Source organism: Erithacus rubecula, assembly GCF_903797595.1.
Source record: "Erithacus rubecula genome assembly, chromosome: 27".
NCBI classification, from domain to species: domain Eukaryota; kingdom Metazoa; phylum Chordata; class Aves; order Passeriformes; family Muscicapidae; genus Erithacus; species Erithacus rubecula.
The window spans coordinates 1,636,542-1,651,478 of NC_136679.1; the positions used below are offsets into that span (position 1 = coordinate 1,636,542).

Below are 14,937 nucleotides of genomic sequence, written 5' to 3' on the forward strand. Positions count from 1 at the left end.
GTGAGCACAGTCGCAGTAACTCCGTAGGAAATTAATTTCTCTAAAGCACAAAGATATTTTTACATTCCTTTCCCAGCACAAAGGGAAACCCCCCATTATCTTCACAAGATCTACTTGGTTTTCATGGGAATGCAAGTCTAATTCCCACTGAGAAATTCCAAAAGGGATCAATTGCTAGGAATTTTAAACATTTTTCAGAGGACTACCCCGTGCAGCCTGGTTCCCCAGCGTGCTGGGGGCTCAGCAGAGCTCTGAAGCCAGCAGGAGCTGCAGGTATTCCCACTCCAGTGCCCAAAGTTCAGCTGCTGGGTTGAACTAGAGGCACAGACCTGAGCTGTCTTTACTCAAGGTCTCCCTGCCTTGAGATTTTGCTGTTAGGAGACTGAATTTTTAACAGAGACACAGTTACCTGCTTCCTTTCTATTTTCTTTCCTGGAGTATTTTTCCTCCTCTTTATTTTATACATGCCATAACATCTTTTAGAAGATTTGAACCTAAAAAATAATAGTTTCTGGACCAGGAAAATTTCTTCCTGGCAGTTACATAACAGAAACACCCAGGCAGTGGGCATGAGGTGTTAACCACTGGTGACATTTAGCCCATAATTATCTGTCTTTACCTCCTCTGCATATGGAACTTTTTTGTGGTCTCTATAACGTTAAAATATAAAGCTCTGGCAACTCTCCAACGAGGCAGACTGGTATCAGAAGAGGTACTCCAAAAAAACTTCATGAATAAAGGGGGGAATAATGTGTACAATGAAATAAAGGCCTTGGATCATAAAGATAGTCATAGAATTCAATGACAAAAAGTTCAGATATTTACTGAATCAATATTTTGAAATAAATTAGAAAGATCAAGGAACTGTATAGTTATAGCCCTTAATTTCTCATTTTCATTCTGTTATGCCAGGAAAATTGAGGTACAAACAAGCAAATGGACCAATTTATACAGTAAATAATTATGCGAAAACATTCCGGGTAAATGAACAAAATTTTCTCTAATATTGATTTTGAATTTATAACACAATAAGTTGTCCAGAAATGCTGTGGTTGCTCCATCCCTGGAAGTGTTCAAGGCCAAGCTGGGGCTTGAAGCATCTGGGATAGTGGAAGGTGCTCCTGTACATGGCAGGGGATAGAATTGGATGAGCTTTAACACTCTTCCATTCCAAAACACTCTGTGATTCCATTAATACAGACACCCACATTACACAAACCCTTGTAATTCTGCACATAATTACAAGAAATATCCCTTATTTTGCAACAGCTGATTTTAGTTTAAATTGCATTTGGGTGATGGGGGTCAAAGCTCCAGGCTGAAGACCCAAGGTGCTGTTGAAACCTTGGCAGCAATTCTGCATTCTCCTGAGCTCCCAGGTGGTCTCAGAAGAAAAAAACTAGAACCTCTACATGACTGCTACAATTCTAATAACTCTACATATATTCCTGAATAACTGTATATTTTTAGTAACTGTTGGATTCCTCAGGTTTCCCTGGCAGCTGTAGTACAACTTGCTGGAGAATGACACTGCCTGAACCCCATGAGAACCAAGCAGGACATGCTCAGCCTCTTCAGACCTTCATCTCCTCCCTGCTGAGATGGAGTCTAGGAATTTATTCATATTTTATTGAACACAACAGTTTCATGCCCATGATGGCTGCTGGGCAGCCCTTTGGAAAGAGATAAGAACAATGACACACCATATAAATGTTTCTCTTCTTGCTTGAGAAACATCCTGGTCTTTGTCTCACTTTCAGTCCTCCAACCTCCCCTCACCAGCACCTGTTTCTTTACAGCACCAATCTCCAGCAGCTTCTTAGAGCCTTAGTGATCTCTTAATATTTAATCTCAGATCTCTTTCCTGACTATCCTAAACCAAATCCTTCGTGGTGACAGGAGAAAATACGGGTAGATTCCATCCCTGATTCTGTACCAACAAGGCCATTTTTCTACCAAATGTTCAGAAAAACACAAGGCAGGAAATCACTTACAGAACACGTTGGTCTTCCCAAGCTTCAAAGAGCTCCACTGGCAGGGGTGCATGGGAAGAGGATGCCTGACTCTGTGTGCAGTAGCTGAGGCACAGTGTGCTTTCACAAAGCAGAAGTAACACTCATGTGCTTTCGAAACCAATCCTTGGCCATCCTGTGTTCTACACCAATAGGCAAAGGGAGTCAAACTATTCAAATAGATTGCTAAAAAAGTGCTGTGGTATTTTAGTATGCAACAGTATTCACACTTCGTCCTGGTGTTTGACCAGAACAGCCAACCAGAAATTTAACTCCCCTAAAATGGATATTTTTCAAATCATCGGTGATGACCCTGATTCCTTTCTGTCGTTAATGCAGAATGGGAGGAGTATCTTGAATTATTATAATTTCACCTGTTTGTCCCTGAAATGGAACCAGAATGCTGCCTTTTTCCTGCCAGTTGCACTTTTCAGCCCAAGAGCAGGGGCAAGGGGATAGCTTTGAAAATCCCATCTGCTTTTGTCTTTCCATCACAGTATATGGAGCAGAAACAGCCAGTTTCCTTGTCTGAAATCAGTGCCTTCACTAGGTACACCACTCAGCCTCTTGCACCCCAACAAGTTTTACACCTTTAGCCCACACTGGGCCATTAAGGAGAGAAATTCTAGCTGGTATCTCCACCAAATATGCTTCTCCAGCATCCACAGCCTTCATGGCTTTCTGAAAAAGGCACCTGGGCCAAGTAAACTCTTTATAAAGTCTCTGGTACTTTGCTGCTCTTAAGCACTATGCAGTGTGTGAAATGTCACAGGCATTTTAAGAGCATGTGTCGTTTTGGGAAGAAATCCTGATCAGCAATGCCTAACTAAAGGAGATTTTTCTCATATTGGTACATATGACCTTCTAAACCTAGCAGAACAATCCAGTGATTCAGTATAGGATATCCTAAATCATGGAATATCCTCAGTCATAAGAGATCCACTAGGATCATCAAAGTCCAACTCCTGATCCAACTTGTTGATCCCAGCCCAGAACCTGGAGTTGACAGCTCCAGCTGGACAGTTCTTTCTGTAGTCACAAAACCAAACCAGTCATGGAGAGATACGATCAAGCTAGCTACAAATTTTGATTCAAACACCCACCCTTGCCAAGGTCTGTCTGCTGCTCTGTGACCCTACCAAACCTCCACACGCTGGGCATAGAAAATCCAAGTCAGCCATGTTATCCCTCCGTTTTGGGAGCACGGGGATTTGTCCAAAACCCATGGAAACATTCCTGGAAGTTACTGTATCCAGGGATAACACATTACAACACTGTTGCACTAACTTCATCCCCAATGCAACAACTGCAGGCACATTGATGCATCCTCATCATCCTCAAGTACAGACCTCAAACATGAAGGATCATTTCCATGTTCAGTTTGAGCACACAAGAAACAAAAACACCAAAGAAAGGGTTTCTCAGATGACCTCAGTTATAGAGAACCTCTGTTATCTTCTAATTGCAGACTATTCCAACACACCTCACAAAGTTTCCTCTCCCAAAAAGACAGTGATCCAAACTTGATCAAGAAAATTAAGCTGCATTTTTAAGTGTCGACGTGCCCTCAAGCCATTCTTTCAAATCTTCAGTAATTTCTCTCAAACAGCAACATTCTCGATTCAGTCAGTTTATTTACATATAAACAGTTAAAAAGCCATCAGCAAAGGAAAATGCATTTTTAAATAGACATCTGCAGCTAACTTAAAATAACCAAAAGCCTCAAGTTATTGAGACAGAGCAGAATCTAAACTGGAGCCCTCAAAGCACTGAGTTGAAGTGAGAATCTCCACCTCTGAAATAAGAAACCAAGTGATGCTTTGCAAAGCTTCTTTGCCAAGATTGTTAAAAACACCAGAAAAACTGCTTTTCTATGACAGGTAATTATTCCAGAACCCAATATTAAGTTCCAGATTGGTTTTTGCTGGCTCTGGATATTATGGGCACGTTTTACAGGTGAAAAGAAAGAAGACATCCTTGAATTCGTTAAACCTCAGAATACGAACAGCAGATAAAGCGTGCTCTAAACCCCGTCTTTATCACTCGCTTTGTGATATCTCTGAAATTAAATAGAGAGGAGGCAAAAAGCCCCGTTCGTTTCCCGTTTAATTACTACACGCGATTCCACTTATTTTCCAGAGTCTGCGATCTGTTTGCAGCAAGCGCTGAAGAAGCGGCTGAAAAGCCCCCGGGAGATGGAGCCGCTGCGGGGCAGAGGGTCCGGGGGGAAGAGCGGGGTCGTTTCTCACCTTCCTTGCTCCGTTCGCGGGTCTCAGCTCCACCTGCCCGCCCGGGCTCGGTTCTGCCGGCGGAGCGCACCGGCCTCGCCTCCCGCCCGTCACCGTGACATCCGGCTCGGCGCTCGGCGGGCGGAGAGCGGCGCCGGGCGGCGGCGAGAGGAGAGCGGAGCAGCCGCTCCCGGTCCCGCTCCCGCTCCCGGTCCCGGTTCCGGACTCGCCGGACTTGGAGCCGCTGCTGGTGCTGCTCGCCAGGGACTCCCGCCCCTCGGTGGGGAAGGGGGTTGAGGGCACAGCGTCTGTTTTGGGCAACTGGGGGAGCCCCCAGTCATCCCCAGAATGGACACACCTCGGATTGTGTGTTAAAGTTAAATGGGTGAGATCATAGTAAACAGAATTTAGGTTGAGATGTTTTTTTCTTGAGAAAACAGTGTTGCTATTTAGCAGAAAATCGAAGTATAAAGTTCTTCGGTAAAATAAAGCAGATATGAATTTCAAAGAGGCTCATTCCACACCGGGCCTGAACAGGGCTTTGAGAGACCTGACGAGGTGCAGGATATCCCTGCTGAGGCAGGGGGTAGCAGCAGGTGGCATTCAGAGGTCCCTTCAAGCCCAAAACCAGTTAATGAAGTGAGAAGTGAAATTGGGATCTGAGCTCATCACTTGGATCTAAACCCAAAGGCAGCAAGCCGAATTACCATAGATCAGGAGCAGGATAACAACATGGAAACACGATTCTCCTACTCACTTCCTGTGTGGTGCCAACGGCTCCTTCTTACACTGTTGCTTTTCCATTGCTTGGAAAAAGATTCTAGAAATAAAATGGGGGAAAAAAAAAAAAAAAAAGTGGCATAATCAATAAATTCTTGGCTATTCCAGACAATCTCTATAACCCCTTTCCAGAAAAATGTAATAATTAGGCAGGTTTCCTGGTTCTACAAATTTTAAGGCAGCCCTGGGATTGCTGTGCAGCAATCAGAAACCTCTGGTTTCCATCCCAGGATTATCCATGGCCATTTTCTCTTACTGTCAGATTTGTTCTCTGATTTAAATCTCTACTCTCCCTCATTCCCTCATACAATTGTTTTTCCATTCAGAGAAACAATTGTCTCTTCACTCTGTTTTTATTTTAAGGGCACAAATCAAACAAGCCTGGTTTTCCCAGTCTATAAAAATATCCCTGGGCTAATTGTGACCCTCCTTTGTGTGATCCCACCTTTGGATCACTCACCTGAAAGACCAGACAGAACTTGTGGTCTGCAGCCTCTCCAGAGCCCTGCAACAGGTCCTTCACCTGACTGCACTCATGGAAATCTCTCTACATATTTCCTAGGATAAAATATTCACCTTTTTAATATCTACTCACTCCATGATCAAGTTTAAAACTGCAGATTTTTGTCCTCTTCTAGTATTTCCTACTGATACTCTGTTAACCCAAAACGCCCCCCTCCAAAAAAACCCAACAAAAAACAAACAACAAAACAGACAAAAAATCCCATACCAAAAAATAAAAAAATGAACAACAACAACAACCAAAAAACCCAACAAAAAAATAAACCCCAGTAACCCAGGTTTGAGATACAAATATAAATACCTGAATTCACATTTTGTTCTATCAAATCTTGCCTGCAACACTTCCTGTTCTTAACCCATTCTCCCTCCCTCCCATCCCCCAAAGCTTACAAGTCTATAATGACAATTTACCAGTCTGGGACTCAGAAATATCATAGCACTGAAAATAAATGAGTCATTTGGCTAAAGATACTGACTGTGAGTTTATAAAGAACCAAAACTGCAGCCAAAGCTTTATAGTAGAGATATTATTTCATAATAATTAGAAACCTGGGGACTGATGGGCTGTGCAGGACCCGAAATGAGCTATAAATATTCTTAGGAATTGAGGGCTGCTCAGGCTGAAATACGACTTGTTTATAGCAGACATGTTACAAATTGAATCATTTTGCCTGCACAGTGTCAGCATGAAATGTTCACTTTGAGTAAAACTGAAAACATGTGCATGGGAACGAGGGATTGTCTGAGGTGGTCCTGGTTCAGACCTACTCAGCAGCTCAAGGATATTAAAAACGAAAACCCTGACACAGTTCTTACACCTTACATGACCACTGGAGATAATGTGTTGGTCTAAGGAAGAAGAATACCTGAGTAGAAAGCAGAAAACTGTTTTCCATCAATAACTTGATATCTCCTTTTCAACACTTTTATTTTTGTATTTTTACCAAATTTTTCTTTTCTTTATTAAAGGAAACTCATAACTTGAGTGCTCTTTTTACATAGAAGCATCAAAACTTTCACAGCTCTCTGTAAAAATAACTCTTATTCCTACGTTGGTTGGTTCCATATTTGTTATGCAAATACAGTGATATCATTTTTGGACACTAGCATGGTCTGGAGTGATAAATATGATTTAGGTAGGTAGGATAAATACTATTTTGCTAATTTCCAGAGGCTCGGCCACTGTTCTGGTCTTGAGAGTCACGGAATTCGCTGTGGGGTCAAATGCAAAGATCCTCCTCTCCCCGCCGGCAGCTTCCAGAGGGTTTTTGCATCACCTGCTCTAGAAACAAAACAGTTACATGCTTAAAAGTTTCAAAGACACAAGTTTTCCAAAACATGTAACTGACTTGGAAGTTACATGCAGTGATACTGTGGCATTTGGCTTTATTTTCGAGCCAGCAACTGTGCACTCTGTGCTTAATTTCAGCCGCTGCAAGTGGCCGAATCAGAGGGGTTTGGGTTGGAATGGAATTTAAAAACCATCAATTTCCACCCCTGCCACGGCAGGGATACCTTCCATTCTTCCAGGTTGCTCCAAGCCCCATCCAACCTGGCCTTGGACACTTCCAGGGACAACTTCCCTGGTAAATCCATTCCAGGGCCTCACCACACTCACAGAGAATTTCTTCCCAATACACAATTTGAATCTCTTGTTTTTAGCTGAAGCTTTTCCCCTTGTACCATCACTCCAAGCCCTTGTATAAGATCCCTTTCCAGCTCTTATGGACCCTTTTTAGGTACTGAAAGGGATGGTTTTTGCTTTTAAGTGGAAAAAAAAAAAATGTGTCCTGTAATGACTTTCTCTAGAAACCTGCAGCTGAAGAACACCCAGCCTCTCAGGAGGAAAAGCCACAGGATGTGCCCAGCTATTACTTTCAATCTTTCTCACAGTAAGAGACAGAAACACAGAATGGTTGGGTTGTAAAGGACCTTAAAGCCCACCCAGTTCCCCTCCTTCCCCACCCCGCCATGGGCAGGGACACCTTCCATAGCCCAGGGCACGTTCAGCACTGACAGACACAGCCATGACGAAGCCTTTTCCCCCCTTTTTCCTCTGTACTTCCCTCTCCTTGTCCCACAGCCGGGAAAAACCACTTTAGAGTCAAAAACACAGCTCACTGCGCACTGTGGAGGAGCGATGTGGGGCTGAAGTGCGACAACGGGCGCGGAGGGGGAGGCCGGGGCCGCTGCCAAGCGCCTCAGGGGCCTGAAAGCGAGAAAACAAAAAAAAAAACCCTCCCCACAACAAAATACTGTTTAAAAACTCAATGTAGTGCTGGCGAGGAAGCAGGATGTTTTAAAAACAGTGTAAAAAGCAGCGGGTGTGGGCGAGGGAGCGGAGGAGGAGCGAGGGACCCCGGGCGGGGACGCCTCACCCTTCCCGCCCTGAGCCGTGAGGGGAGGAAAAAGGGCGGGAAGCGCCGTGCGCGCGCGGGGCGGGAGGCGGCGGGAGCGGGGCCGTTAGCGCCCCCTCGCGCCCGCGGCGGCCGTTGTGAGGGGCGGCGGGAGCATGGCGGGGGGCGGCGGGCGGCCCCGCTGCCCCCCGGGCGCTCTCCTGGCCGTGGCGGCCGCGGTGGTGGCGGCAGGATGGGGTGAGAGGGGCTAAGGGTGAGGAGGAGCCGCGGGGGGTTGTGTTGGTGTGAGGCCGGTTGGCTCGGAGGGTGGTGGAGGGGATCGGAGTCCGTCAGCGGTTTTGCTGAGAGGGGTGGGGAATCCACATAGAACCTTCCTTCCCTCAAGAGTGAGGGATTGAGGTGGAGGTGACACCCCATGGGTGGGTACTGCTGCTTTGTGGGGGACAGATGTCCCCAAAAACACTTCCCTCAGTGAGAGATGAAGCCTCGTTACAGGGGAGAGTGAGCTCCATTGACACCACACTGCTGGGTGCTGCTCTGTGAGGGACAAATATCCCCATAAAACCTTCCCTTAGAGTGAATAAAAGCTTCTTAAGAGAGGACAGGCAGCTGAAGACCCTTAAGAGGGGCTCTCAGAGGTTCCAGTGACACCCCACTGTCCCCCAGACCCAACCCTAGGACACAACAGTCAGGCAGGATCACCCCAGTGTGTCCACGGCCTGAAAAAAAACCCCACAACTATTTCCAACTATTTCCAACTATTTTCTCTCCTTGGGATTCTTGTCACGGATTCTTCACGCTGACACCAGTCTGATGTTTTCCAAAAAGGAAAGAGAGATCCCTTGTGTTGTCTCAAGGTCACACTACAGAGCATTCACTTTATAGTTAGATTTTATAACTGTTTTAGTGGCTTTTTGTAAAGAGGAAACTTCATCTGGTCTGGAACCTGGTACATTCAGACAGGTTTGCAACATGGGCACTAAAATAATTAAAGAGTGACAGGTCTAAAACATGCACTCCTGCTTGCTGCTAAGAGAAAACCATAGGGAATAAGGAAAAGTAAGACAGAAGAAACAAAATAAGGCAGAAACCAGGGTGAAATAAAGGATTAACAATCATACATTTAGATTGATCTCTAATATTCCAATTACTACAGCGAGAGCAGAACCTAAGGAAGAGCAATCTATTGATTTAATTGGAAAGAATGAAGTTTATGGTGACACTAGGCATGAAGGTAAATTCGTCCTTTTTTCTATCTATATCTAGTTTTTACTGGAATTTGGGGTTTTAAGTCCAGGGATCATTATGTAGCACCACTACACATGAAACCTTGTATGCACAGGAACAAGGGAAGGGGAAATGAGGATGGAAATATATTTGTCCCATAGTACTGCTGGAAGCACTGATGAAAATTTAACATCTAAATGAAAATTTCAATGAAAAATCTGGTGCTTTTCTTTTTGTCTGCACCACAGTTTGTGTGTGGGACGTGAGTGTCTCCCTCTAACAGTCAGCACCAGCCACACTGTGGACAGTTCCAGGGTATTAATTAAGCACAAATGGAGATTGATCTTTAATATTACATTTTGCAAGTCCAAAACTGAAAAATACACTTTAAACATAGTTTTCAGTGAGGAGATTTTTTTTGTGATTTCATTCAATATCAGCATTTTACAGAATTTACCTGATTCTGTGTTGCAGTGAGTGTGTATGTTAAGGTGTTCACAAACAGCCCATTTCTGGTCTGTATGGATTTGGCTCTTTCTCAAGAAAAAATAATAGATCCCAACTATTTGTGGACTGGTCCAGATGGAAGATATTTACAAGGTTAGTTCAGACTTAAAATATCAGATATTTTCCTTGTTTTTATTCATCCCATCCCCCCCTGAAGTGGTTCCAAATAGTTCCTTGGCCCTTTGTCAGATATTTCCACAAGTTCTGACATTAAACTCCATTTCTCCCTCTAAAAGTTCCAAATGCTTGATCTAAAAGGCAATTTGTAGTAAATCCTAAAAGTCATAAATTATAGATCATTTAAGGCTAACATGAACCAGCATCATTATGCACAGGATCAAGATTTTATCTTCAAATGTCCTAAATGTATCAGAAAATGGCAGTTTTTTGGTAATCCAATATTTCTGTTTTAGGGCAAGAATATGTGAATCTGACAGAGACAGGGAAGCTGATGGTGATGGATTTCAGGGTGTCAATGTCTGGTGCCTACACTTGCACTCTCTCCCACAAAGTCATTGAAACTACAACTCAGGAAGAAATAGAAATGGTTGAGGCTTATAAATTCATGGTTTATGGTAAGATTGTAAGTTAGGAGTAAGCACATGGCCTTTGCAGATTGGTGGGTTTGTGAACTTCATGTTTATTGCAAAGTTTGATTAAAAAAAACCAAAATAGTTAAAGTGTTATCCCAGAATAAAATAATTTTTTTAAAAAAACAGTTTTTACTTATACACACACATGCACCCTGGTTTTGGAAAGAGTTTAATATTACTGCTCCCAAGGATGCATGGCAATAAAATAATCTTTACCCTTAGGTATAAAATTAACTGCTAGAATTCCAGAGATCTGCACTCCAGCCTCTTTCACCTCTTGTATCCACTCTTCACCAACATCACTTCCCACCCACAACATAACAATCCAAAACCACTTGAGAAACACTAACTTTTAAAATAATAATAAAATTACTCCTACACCATAATTGTGTAGAATTGGCACCAATCTGTTCCAGACACACAGCTTTGCAGACATGCTGGTTCTTTGACATTTCACTATTTACCTCCTTTTTTTTGTTTTCATTATTTAGGAACACAATGTCCAGTAAATACATAAATTCCTTTATACTTCAAATTAAAATGTCCCTTACTATTGAGTCAGCACTAACATATTATGGCACAATTAATGACTGTGCTTTATTTATTTACTTAACTTTTGAATAAAAGCCCACATTTCAGATACAAAGAACTGATAATCTAAGATTGGATCTGTGATTCCACCCCAGATTCACACCCAAGCTGTTTTCCTCCCAGCCTACAGGGAGGCTGACCATTCCTATCAGATGTCTGTTCGCTTCAGCACCACGAGCTGCAGGCTGCAAACCAACAACTTGTTCGTCCAGAAATTAAACAAAATCCTCAACAGCACCATCTCTCACCTGACCTGCCACATCACAGCCTGGTCCTACAAGTGCCACTCCATCAGGACACCAAAGAATGGCCTCCAGCATGAGCTGTTTGTTCATTTCCTAGGTAATTTCAGTGCTTGTTTGGGAGGGATCGTTTGTTGTTATGAACAATTTGTGAGTGCTATAAACAATGTCTGAAAAACAGCAGAGTCAAGAGCACCTTTGAAAGTTGTTCTGGGTTTGTTTCCTTTTTTTTTTTTTTGAGTCCCTGTATTTTTTTTTGTTGCCCACAGATGGAGCTAAAACGCAGTTTTTATGTGAAATTTAGAGTTTAACTTTTTACAGTCCTAGCGAGAGCAGGTATTAGCAAGGTTAGAAAGGATTGTCAGAAGGAGACAGCCCATAATATATCCTAATTTCACTGTCATATTTAGGTTTTCTGTGTTTGATTTTTAGGAAGTCTGGTTTTAGAATCACAGAATGGTTTGGTTTAAAGCTCTTTCAATTCCTCCCTGCCACATATCTTCTAGTGTATCAAGTGGAAAGTCCCATCCAGCCCAGCCTTGAATATTTTTGCTTGATTCTAGGAAACTGCACAGAGCTAAAGCAAGAGCTTCAAAGCTCCCTCATGGCAATACTGAGCTGGTTTAACCTCACAAACAAGTTAAATCAGCCCAGATGCTGCCTTGAGTTAGAAATGGTTTATCACTGCAGGGAGGAAGTTATTCTTTAATTCTCTGACCACATTCACTCCTGTATCTGCTCTCACCACACACCAAGAGGGACCATCCAGCAGATTATGGAGCACTTTTGTGGATATTTCCCCCTAAGTAAAGTCAAGACAGTTTAATGACCCAAAGATTTTTAATTTTACATATAACTTCAGCCTTTTAGGACCCTGAGGTTGCTATGTGAGACATTTAGTTCAATTCTCTCAGCTTAGTGTATTTCTAATTTGACTTCTGACTCCTATTAAACAAAGGAATGGAAAACCACAAGGACCTAATCTTTCTTTTTTCCCTTTTTTCATGGATCTTTTTTCCTCCATCCACAGTCAATCCATTTGCACCAGGATGGGAAGAAGTTTGCCAGGATGTTCCTTATGACTGTGAAGATGTGACAAATGGGAGAGTCCGACAGGTTCTGTGTCAGTCACCTCATTTCTCCTCTGCCTCTCTAACACTTACCTCTGCCTTAGCTCCTGCACATATGACTGGTAGTAATCCATCTTTACCCAGATTTTGTGGGATTAATACTGCAAATGATGATTCATGGATTTAAAATAATTCCATTCAGGAAGAAAAATGGGTTTAGAAGTTAAATTGATATAAATAGCTTTAAAAAACAGTTTAAAAATCAGGCTCATTACTTGCTTTGTATTTGCTTCTAATAGTAAAGAATGAGAAACATTATTATTTATATTGAATTTCCAGTCCACTAAATGAAATCTTTAATTTATTGTTTGGTCAATGGAATGCAATTTAAAGTAAGTCTACTGTAGCCAATTTCTGAAATCTGTTCTCTCTGCCTTCTAAATATTAAATCCTGGGATCAACTCACATCCTAGGTCTGATTCCAAGCCTTTTGAAGCCAAGAAACACTCCCAATAAAGGTGACAAGACTAGAAAACATTTCCTGATATTTTTAAACCAACAAAAACCAACTGGTTATGTTTTTATTCTCCCAATACTTCTGAATTTTAGGCAGCAGAGCTAATTGGGAGGTTTTTCCATCAGCTGAGGGATGTTTTGAAGTACGAGTTTCATGCTGTTCCTACAATTCAGTACGTGGACAACAGCTTCTCCATGACTCCCATTGACAGCTGCAGGCCAGGTTTTGGGAAAAACCACCTCACCCACCAGAACTGCGCCAGCTGCTGTGGTAAATACCAAACCCATCCATTGAAATAGAGCTCATTGATTTAAATATAGCTGATTAGAGCTGGGAACAGAGCTCTGGGGAGGATTAGGGAAATATTGGGGTCAAAAGCAGGGATATTTCTGTTCATCCTTTGGGAAGATATTCACATTAGGGATAGAAAGTAATGATAGGAAATGAGCCAGTGGAGCGTGTCGGTGCGCTCACAGGTGTAGCTGCATTTCCATGCAAAGTAGAAGCAGTGCAGTGGGTTTTTTTCCTTCCAGGTCACTGGTGAGTGACAGTTCTCAGGATCTAGAGTCCATAAGAAACAATTCTCTTCATGAAATTCCTGCTAGCCAATTCTCTGCTGTTTTTTCAAATTCTTTTGCAGCACTTGCTGCAGGTTGTGGAGTTGGGAGGGATTTAGCCAGAGGCTCAGGGAGCTCTGGAAGGGCAGGAGATCCCAAGGGCACTGGGAAAGCTCATGGGGATGTCTGATGGTCCCCCTGAGGTGAGGGAGGGTGGCTGGAACTCCAACTCTATTCTCTTCACAGTGGTTTGTGGTCCTGGAACTTACAGTCCCGACAATGGGGTGTCGTGTTGGACCTGTGACAACCCTCAAGCCAGAATGTATGGAGCAGTATCCTGCTATTAAACTGGCAGAGACTGGAAAACCAAGGAGCAGCTGGTAAAGAATTCTTGGTTTTGTGGTGTTTTTTTCATTTTATCTGTCAATCCTGGAATCCTCCGTTCCCTGTGGAACGAAACATCCTCATTCATCCACCCCTAGGTTTTCCTGTGTTCACAGACCCCTTAGACTGAAAAAAAGCACTGCTTAAAAACACAGTGTTCATGCAAGGAGAAGTAATTAAATGGGAAAAAAAGGAAGTTTGTCACGTGGCTGAAACTGTCTGTTTCTTGGTGGTGACACCAGACACGCCACAGCTTTGTGCTGCTCAGAGAACACAAAGGAGCTACAAACAATTCCAGGCAGGATGGCAGGTGGCTGTGATGGAGTTATGTGCCAGACTGGCATATGCCAAAATCTCTGTGAGGAATTTCTAGCAGATACTAACAGAAGTATTTGATCTTTGAGATTTAAAAGTGTTACTTTCCCCCCTTCTTTTTTTTTTTTTCCCCCCACATTTCTTTCACTGTTTCTGAAATGTTCCAGCCTGGACATGAGGAGAAAGGAAAATCAGGTCTCCAAGACAAAAGAGAGGGTGACTAACAGATTACATAGCCCAGCATTTAGGAAGGTTAAGGACCCAGGTTATGGCTCTCTCCTTGTTCCCAGAATAAAGAGGGAACATTCCAGAGGGAAGCAGAGAGTCTGCAGAGCCTCTTCCACCTCCTCCTGCTGCATCTTCCCCTTCAGCTGCACAAACCCTCGTGCAGGACCCAGCTGGCCCCAGGTGCTGCAGGAACAAATGATCCTCTTACACCAGCTGGGAATTCCTGACCAGTTCACCGGATGATACAAATTGCCAAAGCACTGAGCTAATGGGAACGTTTTCTTCCCAGAGAAACCTCATCCCAACCCACTCTGGAAGGTTAGCTGCTGGATCTGCAGTGATCCATCACCCTGCTCACAGAGTGAGTAAAGATTTTTTGACCACTATCAAGAACATCATGTGTAACTCCAACAGTTCCCCAGCCCCAGCTGAGCCTCCCATGGCACAGCTCCTGGAACACAGACTTTCACAGCTTCTTTCTAAGCTGTTCTCTGTGGAAGTTTCTGCCTTCCTGACTCACTTTGTTGAGGGACATCAGAGAATTCAGTTTCTACACACACACTGAGCCGTGGAAAGCAGTGCCCAGCTTCCCTCCTTTTTTCACAAAGCAAAACTAAGTCAAGCAAAAGAAGCATCTCCCACTCAACAACCCCAACTTCTTACAACATCTCAACATTCCTTGGTGGGTATTCATCCAAAAATCGACCCAGTTCAACCCAGTTTAACTTATCCATAGTGACAGGAACACAGCAGGAGACAGCACGGGCACAGACCCCGCTCCGAGCTTTTCAGAGTCATTACTTATTA

General features: G+C 43.2%; 2 protein-coding genes and 1 long non-coding RNA gene across 13 annotated transcripts in view; 1 reads left to right on the forward strand and 2 right to left on the reverse strand.

Annotated features, from left to right (window-relative positions):
* Positions 1–14,937, reverse strand: part of IKZF3 (IKAROS family zinc finger 3) — a 56,899-nt gene that overhangs the window by 29,264 nt on the left and 12,698 nt on the right. For 3 of the 10 annotated variants that reach the window (XM_079327555.1, XM_079327554.1, XM_079327547.1), the window contains exon 1: positions 1,995–2,082. The exons of 1 other annotated variant lie outside the window; for it this stretch is intronic. In XM_079327555.1, the coding sequence (XP_079183681.1) occupies positions 1,995–2,046 (52 nt within the window). In that variant the 5' untranslated portion in view covers positions 2,047–2,082. Of the gene's footprint in view, positions 1–619; positions 727–1,994; positions 2,083–4,261; positions 4,450–4,947; positions 4,970–4,997; positions 5,063–14,937 lie in introns of those variants that run through there. 6 more of the 10 variants (XM_079327556.1, XM_079327549.1, XM_079327551.1 and 3 more) reach the window with 5 other exon arrangements.
* Positions 5,491–7,778, reverse strand: LOC306812948. Its single transcript, XR_013776919.1, has 3 exons — positions 7,664–7,778; positions 6,696–6,824; positions 5,491–5,578 (listed from the first exon to the last, which is right to left on the reverse strand). It is a non-coding gene; the product is annotated as an uncharacterized lncRNA (long non-coding RNA).
* On the forward strand, positions 8,011–13,783 carry ZPBP2 (zona pellucida binding protein 2). Of its 2 annotated transcripts, none has more exons than XR_013776897.1 (8): positions 8,011–8,136; positions 9,056–9,133; positions 9,601–9,726; positions 10,047–10,208; positions 10,941–11,159; positions 12,090–12,182; positions 12,739–12,916; positions 13,450–13,591. XR_013776897.1 is itself a non-coding variant. In XM_079327557.1 (8 exons), exons 1-8 carry the CDS (start codon positions 8,055–8,057, stop codon positions 13,548–13,550), a joined length of 1,032 nt encoding a protein of 343 aa, XP_079183683.1. In that variant the 5' UTR covers positions 8,011–8,054; the 3' UTR covers positions 13,551–13,783. The 2 variants fall into 2 exon arrangements, 1 of the variants encoding a protein (XP_079183683.1); XM_079327557.1 differs by having other exon boundaries at positions 12,090–12,175; positions 13,450–13,783.

What these genes read in the sequence shown, in the direction of transcription:
- ZPBP2 (XM_079327557.1), top strand. Translation starts at nt 8,055, where the DNA reads ATGGCGGGGGGCGGCGGGCGGCCCCGCTGCCCCCCGGGCGCTCTCCTG. An exon ending in CAAATGGGAGAGTCCGACAG is followed by an intron (nt 12,176 to 12,738) that starts GTTCTGTGTCAG and finishes TCTGAATTTTAG; the next exon opens with GCAGCAGAGCTAATTGGGAG. An exon ending in GAACTGCGCCAGCTGCTGTG is followed by an intron (nt 12,917 to 13,449) that starts GTAAATACCAAA and finishes TTCTCTTCACAG; the next exon opens with TGGTTTGTGGTCCTGGAACT.